Here is a 13,149-nt window from a genome sequence, read left to right as displayed (position 1 = left end):
CGTATCGACTGGCTCTATAAACATATCACATGACCTAACCCCTCAGATGAACACCGTGAAAAATAAAAAATTAAAACTGTGCTAAATAAACAATTTTTTTGTCACCTTACATCACAAAAAGTACAACAGCAAGCGATCTAAAAGGCGTTTGCTTACCAAAATAGTACCAATCTAACCGTCACCTCATCCCACAAAAAATGAGCCCGTACCTGAGACAATAGCCCAAAAAATAAAAAAACTATGGCTCAGAATATGGAGACACTAAAACATCATTTTTTTTGTTTTAAAAAAGCTGTTATTGTGTAAAACTTACATAAATAAATAAAAAGTATACATATTAGGTATTGCCGCGTCCATATCGACCGGCTCTATAAAAATATCACATGACCTTATCCCTCAGATGAACACCGTAAAAAATAAAAACGGTGCTAAATAAACCATTTTTTGTCACCTTACATCACAAAAAGTGTAATAGCAAGGGATCAAAAAGTCATATGCACCCCAAATTAGTGCCAATCAAACCGTCATCTCATCCCGCAAAAATCATACCCTACCATAATAATCGCCCAAAAACTGAAAAAACTATGGCTCTCAGACTATGGAAACATTAAAACATGATTTTTTTGTTTGTTTCAAAAATGAAATGATTGTGTAAAACTTACATAAATAAAAAAAAAGTATACATATTGGGTATAGCCGCATTGTAATAACTTGACCTAACCCTCAGGTGAATACCGTTAAAAAATAAAAATAAAAACGGTGTAAAAACAGCTATTTCTTGTTACCTTGCCTCACAAAAAGTGTAATATAGAGCAACCAAAAATCATATGTACCCTAAAATAGTACCAACAAAACTGCCACCCTATCCCGTAGTTTCTAAAAGGGGATCACTTTTTTGGGACATGGTGTCAAAAAAACAGTCCAGCAAAATCTGCCTTTCAAAAACCGTATGGCCTTCTGCGCCCTGCCGTGTGCCCGAACAGCGGTTTACGAAATTCTGAAATTTAATCTACATTTTCCTTTAATTCTTCTGGAACACCTAAAGGGTTAACAAAGTTTGTAAAATCTGTTTTGAATACCTTGAGGGGTGTAGTTTCTACTCTAGGGGTGCATCAGGGGGTCTTCAAATGTGACATGACAGCTTAAAATTATCCCAGTGAAATATGCTTTCCAAAATCATATGGCTTTCCTTTCCTTCTGCGCAATGCTGTGTGGCCATACAGAAGTTTACGACCACATATGGGGTGTTTCTGTAAACTACAGAATCAGAGCCATAAATATTGAGTTTTGTTTGGCTGTAAACCCTTGCTTTTTTAGTGGAAAAAAATTGATTAAAACTGAAAATCTGCCAAAAAAGTGAAATTCTGAAATTTTATCTAAATTAATTCTTGTGGAACACCTAAAGCGTTAACAAAGTTTGTAAAATATGTTTTGAATACCTTGAGAGTGTAGTTTTTAAAATGGGGGTAATTTGGTTGGTTTCTATTATGTAAGCCTCACAAAAGTAACTTCAGACCTGAACTGGTTCTTAAAAAGTGGGTTTTGGAAATTTTCTGAAAAATTTCAAGATTTGCTTCTAAACTTCTAAGCCTAAGGTCCCCAAAAAATTAAATGGCATTCACAAAATGATCCAAACATGAAGTAGACATATTGGGAATGTAAATTAATAACTATTTTTGGAGTTATTACTATCTATTATAAAAGTAGAGAAGTTGAAACTTGGAAATTTAGAAATATTTCAAAATTTTGGGTAAATTTGGTATATTTTTTTATAAATAAAAATAAACTTTTGACTCTATTTGACACTGTCATGAAGTACAATATGTGACGAGAAAACAATCTCAGAATGGCCTGGGTAAGAAAAAGCGCTAGTGACACGTCAGATTTGCTAAAAATGGCCTGGGCAGTAAGGTGAAAAATGGCTTGGTCCCGAAAGGGTTAATTACTATCTCTATGTATCCGATATGGTGAAATGACGATCTGTCTTCTTTAAAAAGGTACAGGAAGATTCTTTCTCTATGCCAATGCAGTCAGACAGAAAGATGGCGACACTGCACGGATATTTACAACCAAAGCTTTTCCTGCCACCACTGAGAAGTGCAGAGTCCGGTTTTGGTATTATCTATTTGGACCTCCACAGTCCGGGATGTTAAAGGTGAAAATAAATTAGAAATCCATTAATCTACAATATACTGTAATTTTTGAAAAGTGTTTCACAATTATGTACTTAGAAAGTAGTTTAGAAAGTTAAATGGGTTATGTCATAATTCATGTTAAAATGAAAATCAGACACCATATAGTACATGACAACCTCTTTCTATCAAACCTAGAACCAGCCCTGTACCTCACATGGGGCCAGAGATCTCCCCATTCATTGCTCCAATTGTTCTGCTGGATTTATTTCAGGCTGGCAGCTCAGGGTGTCCTTTCTCAGGGGCATGTCCTTTCTGATCACAGCTCAGGCGGTGTATCCTGTCTGTCGCAGCTCTTTTCCCTGTAAATGCCACAGGATCTAACATAAGGTATGGCTGGTGACAGTTGAAGATTTAGGCTACTTTCACATCTGCGTTTTGCTGTACGCTTCCGTTTTCTCACCATTAATTTTCAATGGGGACAAAATTGAATGAATTTGAATGGAGTGCATCAGAATGCACTCTGTTCTGTTTCGTTGTGGCATGGGAAAGCAGCAACGAAAAATTTGTTCAGTTTTGTACCCACTGAAAATGAATGGGGAGAAAACTGAAGTGTTTTGCAGCAAGCAGCGTTTTTGTGTACGGCATGGGATGCTGAGCAACACATCTGCGTTTTTGCTGGATCTGTCTGAAAAATACAGAACTGGCACCAATGACTAACATTGTGTTTCACGCCGGATACATTTCTTTAGACACAAAAAAAAACTGATCCGGCGTCAAATGGATTTACAATGGTTTTAGTGCCGGATCCGTCTTGTACATTTTGGAGATAATACAACTGGATCCGTTCTGCATGGAAGCAGACGGTAGTATTATTGAACGGATGTGTTTTTGCTGATCCCCTGCCGGATACAGCAAAAACGCAGATGTGAAAGTAGCCTTAAATTGAGCGTGTGCGACCACCTCAGTGATGTGGACAAGAAAAAAGGAAAAGAACAAACAGCAGGTGGCGCTATACAGGTACATTTTATTGAATAGCTGACTGGCTATAACAAATGTTTAATTACACTGCAAATACAGTGAAGGAGTTTAAGCATGCATGGGATAGGCATAAGGCCATCCTTCATATAAGATAGGGGCAAGGGCTATCCATAGTATTCAGATATATTGGGCAGACTAGATGGGCCAAATGGTTCTTATCTGCCGACACATTCTATGTTTCTATGTTTTATGTTTCTACATACAAATACAAAAGTATTCAGATCCAGGTGCTGGTTTGAAAATTGAAGAATGTTTTGTGGCACAACCCCTTTAAGTTCTCTAACATTTAGGCCTCATGCACATTGGATATGGGATTCTCTGTGCCACTATACAACGCTCTGCCGGATGCCATGTATACAGAACTATACTCCTCTAGAAGAAATACCTCATTTAAAAATAAGCTCCATATGTACAGCATCGCATGGAGATGCCGCATTCACTTCTTACCCTATTATGGCTTCACACAAAGAGCTTTATTACCACTTATACAATGTGTTATGACTAATGTGGAAGGTGAGGGGTGGTACATGGCACATAGGATCATAAAACAGTAAAGAAAAATCCTCTGTGTCATGCACTGCTGGCCTCAGGCCTACAGTAGGCTATACACAGTGGGCCTTTGTGGGCCGTGTCTTTGTTGCCCATAGTACCCAATCATAGCTCAGCTTTCATATCTTTGACTGCTCTGGGAAATGAAAGCTTTACTCTGATTGGTTGCTATGGGAAACACAGATAGTCTTAGTGTTAGAGCACACTTGCCAACTGCCCCTGACGATCCAAGAGTCTCCCACAAAAAGAGCAGACTTCTTTGATTTCCATAAGAGCGCAGCGCATGGAGGGCTGTTTTCTTCAAGAAAGTAGCACTCCGTAAGCCGTAACTGTATGTGGTGCCAGGGTGCTGCATTATCAGATTCAGCCCAGAACCCATATGTGCTCTGAGGGGGTTGTGAAAGGTCTCAGAAAGGGACATGATGTATCGTGAAAGGGTCTGGCTTATTGGGAAAGGGGTGTATACTTGTAAAGGGTCATGTCCACACCCAAAAAGAATTTGGGGTGAGGCACTTTGTACACTACCCTCTAGGCTCTCCCACATACCAACTTTAAAAAGTTGTCAAGTAGGTGTTACTTTTAGTTTTTAAGTACTGTATAAGTTACTTTGGCCAAGTGCAAGTTGCTAGAAGTCTCAGTTCTCAGGTTTTCCTTGTTTTTAGGGAAAAGACATCAACATCTTCCACTGGCAATAACTTCTGATGGCCTGAGGCTTCTGAAGCCTGACCTGCAGAAATTAGCTGATTACTGGGCTACTGCCTAGTTGCCCACAGTGCTGAATTTGCAAGGGCTGTTTCTAATTTTCAGACGCAACTCCAGCAAATTCTGGCTTTTCCAGGCCAAAAATGAGTGGAGCTTATATAAGCCCCATCCAGAGGTTGGTGCCCTTCAGCCGGTTTGGAGTATCCTAGGGGTGGGGCTTAAATGCCTCCAATTTACCAACAATAATGTTGATAAGTATAATAGTGTGCCACTGAAAAGGGTAATATGAGACAAAGATACAAATTCCTGCTCCGACGCTTCAAAGCCCATTATAGACAGTCTTGAGTGTAAAATCTTCTTTATTTCATTAAAATGCGAACAGAATAAGAACAACGTGTTTCGGGGAAGCTATAGTCCCCTTCATCAGGTTGGCATTGATAATCATACATATGATACAAATAGGGGTATATATACACAGTAAAAAAAAAACGCCAAAAAAACGCATCTGTGGGTGTTTACTGTCTCATGGAACCACCCCCAGGTGGTATCTCATTAGCATAAACATACATGAAACATAACAAATATACAATATGTAAACATATTTATGTCTTGATTTACGGGGAGTGCAGAATTATTAGGCAAGTTGTATTTTTGAGGATTAATTTTATTATTGAACAACAACCATGTTCTCAATGAACCCAAAAAACTCATTAATATCAAAGCTGAATATTTTTGGAAGGAGTTTTTAGTTTGTTTTTAGTTTTAGCTATTTTAGGGGGATATCTGTGTGTGCAGGTGACTATTACTGTGCATAATTATTAGGCAACTTAACAAAAAACAAATATATACCCATTTCAATTATTTATTTTTACCAGTGAAACCAATATAACATCTCAACATTCACAAATATACATTTCTGACATTCAAAAACAAAACAAAAACAAATCAGTGACCAATATAGCCACCTTTCTTTGCAAGGACACTCAAAAGCCTGCCATCCATGGATTCTGTCAGTGTTTTGATCTGTTCACCATCAACATTGCGTGCAGCAGCAACCACAGCCTCTCAGACACTGTTCAGAGAGGTGTACTGTTTTCCCTCCTTGTAATTCTCACATTTGATGATGGACCACAGGTTCTCAATGGGGTTCAGATCAGGTGAACAAGGAGGCCATGTCATTAGATTTTCTTCTTTTATACCATTTCTTGCCAGCCACGCTGTGGAGTACTTGGACGCGTGTGATGGAGCATTGTCCTGCATGAAAATCATGTTTTTCTTGAAGGATGCAGACTTCTTCCTGTACCACTGCTTGAAGAAGGTGTCTTCCAGAAACTGGCATTAGGACTGGGAGTTGAGCTTGACTCCATTCTCAACCCGAAAAGGCCCCACAAGCTCATCTTTGATGATACCAGCCCAAACCAGTACTCCACCTCCACCTTGCTGGCGTCTGAGTCGGACTGGAGCTCTCTGCCCTTTACCAATCCAGCCACGGGCCCATCCATCTGGCCCATCAAGACTCACTCTCATTTCATCAGTCCATAAAACCTTAGAAAAATCAGTCTTGAGATATTTCTTGGCCCAGTCTTGACGTTTCAGCTTGTGTGTCTTGTTCAGTGGTGGTCGTCTTTCAGCCTTTCTTACCTTGGCCATGTCTCTGAGTATTGCACACCTTGTGCTTTTGTGCACTCCAGTGATGTTGCAGCTCTGAAATATGGCCAAACTGGTGGCAGGTTGCATCTTGGCAGCTGCACGCTTGACTTTTCTCAGTTCATGGGCAGTTATTTTGCGCCTTGGTTTTTCCACACGCTTCTTGCGACCCTGTTGACTATTTTGAATGAAATGCTTGATTGTTCGATGATCACGCTTCAGAAGCTTTGCAATTTTAAGAGTGCTGCATCCCTCTGCAAGATATCTCACTATTTTTGACTTTTCTGAGCCTGTCAAGTCCTTCTTTTGACCCATTTTGCCAAAGGAAAGGAAGTTGCCTAATAATTATGCACACCTAATATAGGGTGTTGATGTCATTAGACCACACCCCTTCTCATTACAGAGATGCACATCACCTAATATGCTTAATTGGTAGTAGGCTTTCGAGCCTATACAGCTTGGAGTAAGACAACATGCATAAAGAGGATGATGTGGTCAAAATACTCATTTGCCTAATAATTCTGCACGCAGTGAATTATGTAATTTAGAACAGTCAGAGGACTCAAGGGCACTATAAATTGATTTTGAATACCTCATTCAGGCCATAAGGATTTAGACTGCTAAATTTGAAAATCCAGTACATTTCATGTCTTCTGATGTGCTGGATATCTTCCCTTTGGTGCATCGGTATTTTCTCTATTGGGGTAATCTTGAATCCCACTGGGCTTCCTCCGTGGTAATCTGTGGCATTCCTTCGAGACGCTATGTTTCGGGTATTTTTTCTTTATGTTGGATCTGTGTTTATTTAATCTGTTTCTAAGTGTTTGTATAGTACGTCCAACATATATTAGATTGCAAGGGCATTCAAGTACATAGATTACATGGGTGGAATTGCAGTCGAGTTTTACAAAAATAGGATAGGAGATTCCATCATTTTTGTTCACAAAAGACACTGTTTGGCGAATCATTGGGCAGCGTAGACATCTTGATTGCCTACATCTCATACTGCTGTTTTATTGTTAGTGTCGTTCCTTCTATTTTCTGTATCCCTGAGTTTACTTGGAGCCAATATATTTTTTAGAGTGCAAGCATTTCTATATGTTAATTGTGGTGCCCTTGGGATTATTTAGAATATGCCAGTGTTTGGCTAAAATGGATTTGACCGTATTATGTTTTTGTTTGTAAGTAATGATGAAATTGCAGTGATAGTTCTCAGTTTTGCTGACTTGTTCTTGTTTGGGTTCGAGGCATTCAAGCTGTGTTAATCTAGCTGCCTTCTCATGTACAGCAGTGATGATACTTTTTGGGTAATTTTTTTCATGAAATCTGGTTGATAGTATTGCACTTTGGTGTTTATAGTCTTCTTCCAGAGTGCAACTTCCTCTTATTCTTTTAAATTGACTGAAAAGTATATTTTGCTTCCATTTTTTTAAATGTGTACTGGTACAGTTTAGATAGCTATTGCTATCGACCTTTTTGAAAAATGTTTTTGTTAGTATTTCTTTATCTTTGCAGAATATCTCAAGGTCTAGAAACTCTATTCTTTCGGGGTTGTATGTCTCTGTAAAGGATATCCCCCAATCATTTGTGTTGCAATGGCAGATAAAACTTTCAATGCTTGTTTGATCTCCTCTCTAGATAAAAATCAGATCGTGAATGTAGCATTTGAAATATATGATGTTTTCTTCCCAGTATTGTGATTTGTATATGAATAGAGCTTCAAAAAAAAACATAGATAAGTTAGCATAGCTTGGGGCAAATCTAGTCCCCATAGCGGTACCCCTATTGTATTTGTAAATTTGGTCTTGAAACTGAAACACATTGTGAGTGAGGATAAACTCGATCCCTCTTATGAGGAAATCTTTCTGCTCTCCAGGTATTGTGGAATTTTCAGCGAGAAATTTTGATGTACATTCTACTCCTAATTTGTGTGAGATACAGTATTGGAATATAAGGATGAAACAGCCAGTGTGAGCCATTGGTATCCTTTGTTTCACGCAATACTTTTTAGCTGTTTGATTAGAGCCGTGGAGTCCTTTAAATATGATTTAAGATTGATAATGTATTTCTGTAAAAATACATCTATATAATGAGATAGATTGCGGGTGAGGGAGGAGACTCCAGAGACAATGGGTCAACCTGGGGGATTTTTTAGATCCTTATGGATCTTAGGGAGATGGTAAAACGTAGATAACGTGGAATCCTTTACCAGAATGTACTCTTTTTTTATTTTTTTTTATCCAGCAAATGATTAGCTATCTTAATCAGTGTCAAAAATTCTTCTCTGTCTTGTATTGAGGGGTAGTTTCTAAGTGGTAAATAGTATTCTTTGTCAGAAAGGATCATTATGGCTTTCTGGACGTAATCCTCTCTGTTCTGTATGACTATCCCGCCCCCTTTTTGTCTGCATTACAAATGATGATGTTTTTACTTGTAGTTTTTTTTAGAGTGGTTTTCTCAGAGGGTTTGAGGTTGTGTTTGCTGGTGGATCCCTGATTGATTTGTCAAAAATCCTCCGATACTACTGAGTAGAATGTATCTATAAAATTTCCTTTATGGTGGATTTGATAAAAATTAGATGGTGGTTTTAGCCCTGAATGTATAGATACAGGGGGATCCCGGTCTGGAGTTGCCGGGGGAATTGGTGTTTTAGTTTCTCTTGACATCTTTTCAAATATTTCAAAGTGTCTAATGAAATGATTTAAATCTAGGAACAAATCATATTCATTTATTTTAGAAGATGGGCAGAATAAAAAGGCCTTTAGTTAATAGCGAACTTTCGCTTTTAGTGAGTACATGGCTGGATATATTGAAGATACCATTGATTGGATCTTATTGTGCTATTGCTTCTTGTTTTCTTTTTGCTGATACCTCCCCTGTGACCTCTTCTGCATTTTTTTCTTTTTACCGGTCTCCGGCCCAATGGGTGAAAAAAATTGGTAATGGTGGTGGTTTGGGGGCTTTTGAGAATGGGATAGGACATGGTGGGAGTAAGGAGGGGAGGTAATGCTAAAAAAGATACCGAGGTGGAAGGTTCTGTATTATGGTGGTCCGCTGGGATGGCTAGACTGTTCCATTGTTGATGATTCTCAGTGGATCTTGTTTAGGTCGTGGGGTTGGAGAGGTGTAACTATGAATGGTGATATGTGAATCTGCTTCAACATCCCGCATTACAGAATATACTGGAGATGTGAGAGTGGATTCGGAGGTCGAGTTGGGATGCACAGAAAACTGCGTGGGTGGTTGTATTATGATCGTATTATGAACCATGTATATTTCCCTTCATTTATTATATATATATATCAAACGAATGATGAGGCAGCACTTCTAGTATAGAGTGAACGGGTGAGGACCCCAAACTTTATTCAAGCGACGTTTCGGCCTGCTCAATGAGGCCTTTCTCAAGCTTGAGAAAGGCCTCATTGAGCAGGCCGAAACGTCGCTTGAATAAAGTTTGGGGTCCTCACCCGTTCACTCCATACTGGAAGTGCTGCCTCATCATTCGTTTGATATATTCTGTGAAGGAAGAGCCGACCTCTGTGGGGACTTTGCACCCGATACATCGTGTCTGACTGTGCTGCTGCACTATTTGTGTTTTTATATATATATATATATATATATATATATATACACTCACCTAAAGAATTATTAGGAACACCTGTTCTATTTCTCATTAATGCAATTATCTAGTCAACCAATCACATGGCAGTTGCTTCAATGCATGTAGGGTTGTGGTCCTGGTCAAGACAATCTCCTGAACTCCAAACTGAATGTCAGAATGGGAAAGAAAGGTGATTTAAGCAATTTTGAGCGTGGCATGGTTGTTGGTGCCAGACGGGCCGGTCTGAGTATTTCACAATCTGCTCAGTTACTGGGATTTTCACGCACAACCATTTCTAGGGTTTACAAAGAATGGTGTGAAAAGGGAAAAACATCCAGTATGCGGCAGTCCTGTGGGCAAAAATGCCTTGTGGATGCTAGAGGTCAGAGGAGAATGGGCCGACTGATTCAAGCTGATATAAGAGCAACGTTGACTGAAATAACCACTCGTTACAAACCGAGGTATGCAGCAAAGCATTTGTGAAGCCACAACACGCACAACCTTGAGGTGGATGGGCTACAACAGCAGAAGACCCCACCGGGTACCACTCATCTCCACTACAAATAGGAAAAAGAGGCTACAATTTGCACGAGCTCACCAAAATTGGACTGTTGAAGACTGGAAAAATGTTGCCTGGTCTGATGAGTCTCGATTTCTGCTGAGACATTCAAATGGTAGAGTCCGAATTTGGCGTAAACAGAATGAGAACATGTATCCATCCTCTGATGGCTACTTCCAGCAGGATAATGCACCATGTCACAAAGCTCGAATCATTTCAAATTGGTTTCTTGAACATGACAATGAGTTCACTGTACTAAAATGGCCCCCACAGTCACCAGATCTCAACCCAATAGAGCATCTTTGGGATGTGGTGGAACGGGAGCTTCGTGCCCTGGATGTGCATCCCTCAAATCTCCATCAACTGCTAGATGCTATCCTATCAATATGGGCCAACATTTCTAAAGAATGCTATCAGCACCTTGTTGTATCAATGCCATGTAGAATTAAGGCAGTTCTGAAGGCAAAAGTGGGTCCAACACCGTATTAGTATGGTGTTCCTAATAATTCTTTAGGTGAGTGTATATATACAGTCAGGTCCATAAATATTGGGACATCGACACAATTCTAAAATTTTTGCCTCTATACACCACCACAATGGATTTGAAATTAAACGAACAAGATGTGCTTTAACTGCAGACTGTCAGCTTTAATTTGAGGGTATTTACATCCAAATGAGGTGAACAGTGTAGGAATTACAACAGTTTACATATGTGCCTCCCACTTGTTAAGGGACCAAAGGTAATGGGACAGAATAATAATTATAAATCAAACTTTCACTTTTTAATACTTGGTTGCAAATCCTTTAGAGTCAATTACAGCCTGAAGTCTGGAACACATAGACATCACCAGATGCTGGGTTTCATCCCTGGTGATGCTCTGCCAGGCCTCTACTGCAACTGTCTTGTTCTTGGGGCATTTTCCCTTAAGTTTTGTCTTTAGCAAGTCAAATGCATGCTCAATCGGATTCAGGTCAGGTGATTGACTTGGCCATTGCATAACATTCCACTTCTTTCTCTTAAAAAACTCTTTGGTTGCTTTTGCAGTATGCTTTGGGTCATTGTCCATCTGGACTGTGAAGCGCCATCCAATGAGTTCTGAAGCATTTGGCTGAATATGAGCAGATAATATTGCCCGAAACACTTTAGAATTCATCCTGCTGCTTTTGTCAGCAGTGACATCATCAATAAATATAAGAGAACCAGTTCCATTGGCAGCTATACATGCCCACGCCATGACACCACCACCATGCTTCACTGATGAGGTGGTATGCTTAGGATCATGAGCAGTTCCTTTCCTTCTCCACACTCTTCTCTTCCCATCACTCTGGTACAAGTTGATCTTGGTCTCATCTGTCCATAGGATGTTGTTCCAGAACTGTGAAGGCTTTTTTAGATGTCATTTGGCAAACTCTAATCTGGCCTTCCTGTTTTTGAGGCTCACCAATGGTTTACATCTTGTGGTGAACCCTCTGTATTCACTCTGGTGAAGTCTTCTCTTGATTGTTGACTTTGACACACATACACCTACCTCCTTGAGAGTGTTCTTGATCTGGCCAACTGTTGTGGAGGGTGTTTTCTTCACCAGGGAAATAATTCTTCGGTCAACCACCACAGTTGTGTTCCGTGGTCTTCTGCGACTTTTGGTGTTGCTGACCTCACCGGTGAGTTCCTTCTTTTTAAGAATGTTCCAAACGGTTGTTTTGGCCACGCCTAATGTTTTTGCTATCTCTCTGATGGGTTTGTTGTGTTTTTTCTGCCTAATGATGGCTTGCTTCACTGATAGTGACAGCTCTTTGGATCTCATCTTGAGAGTTGACAGCAACAGATTCCAAATGCAAATAGCACACTTGAAATTAACTCTGGACCTTTTATCTTCTCATTGTAATTGGGATAATTAGGGAATAACACACACCTGGCCATGAAACAGCTGAGAAGCCAATTGTCCCATTACTTTTGGTCCCTTAACAAGTGGGAGGCACATATGCAAACTGTTGTAATTCCTACACCGTTCACCTGATTTGGATGTAAATACCCTCAAATTAAAGCTGACAGTCTGCAGTTAAAGCACATCTTGTTAGTTTCATTTCAAATCCATTGTGGTGGTGTACAGAGCCAAAAATGTTAGAATTGTGTCGATGTCCCAATATTTATGGACCTGACTGTGTATATATATGTGTATGTATATATATATATATACATTTACATACAATTTTTATAATTTTTTATGATTTCTATTCAGCATTATTCTATGTATTATTTTTATCATTTTCTATGATTTCTATTCAGCATTATCCTATTTATTATTATCATATCATATTCATATCATTACATATTACTATTATCACTTCCTATCAGTGTTACCCATTATTATTACCCTTTATTATAGATTATTACATATGTTTATCATTATTTCCCATTTTTACTATATGTTTTATATATTATTATCACCTTTTATTATAGATTATTATATATGTTTATGTGTATACATTACTATTACCTATCTTCAGTTTCATTAATAATTTTTTTTCCTCATGGACAATATTTTTAAGCATTTTTTTTAGGCATTTCTATGGTTTTAATGATGATTTTATACTAAAATCAGTTCACGAGTCAGGTAATCAAATCTCAGGTCACATCTCGCTTCCTCCAGCGTCATGGTGTCCTGGCAACGGATCACGTGACCGCATGAGCGCGATCACATGACCGATCCACCCAGCTACTGGTCTCCACTTCCAGCTCATTGTCTAAAGCTTGCTGTAACGGTATTGGTGGTGTTCGCCGTGTCATGGTTGCCGTGCATGCTGGTTGCCAGGGGCAACATGTTGCAGCATGTAGGTGCCTCCTCCTTTCTCCTGGGTCCTTTCCTGTCTGGTGCTGGAGGGGTTAACTACCTGGCTGGGTGTGGCCACTAGGTGTT

The 13,149-nt window shown here is 39.3% G+C and overlaps 1 protein-coding gene across 1 annotated transcript in view; it reads left to right on the top strand.

Moving 5' to 3' along the window:
- Positions 1–13,149, top strand: part of MALRD1 (MAM and LDL receptor class A domain containing 1) — a 365,234-nt gene that overhangs the window by 203,112 nt on the left and 148,973 nt on the right. Inside the window, exon 22 of the mRNA XM_040434052.1 lies at positions 1,998–2,155. Within this exon, the coding sequence (XP_040289986.1) occupies positions 1,998–2,155 (158 nt within the window). The remainder of the gene's footprint in view (positions 1–1,997; positions 2,156–13,149) is intronic.

The sequence above is a fragment of the Bufo bufo genome, chromosome 5, assembly GCF_905171765.1.
Source record: "Bufo bufo chromosome 5, aBufBuf1.1, whole genome shotgun sequence".
In the NCBI taxonomy this organism is placed as follows: Eukaryota; Metazoa; Chordata; class Amphibia; order Anura; family Bufonidae; genus Bufo; species Bufo bufo.
This window is presented reverse-complemented; position numbering and strand designations above follow the sequence as displayed.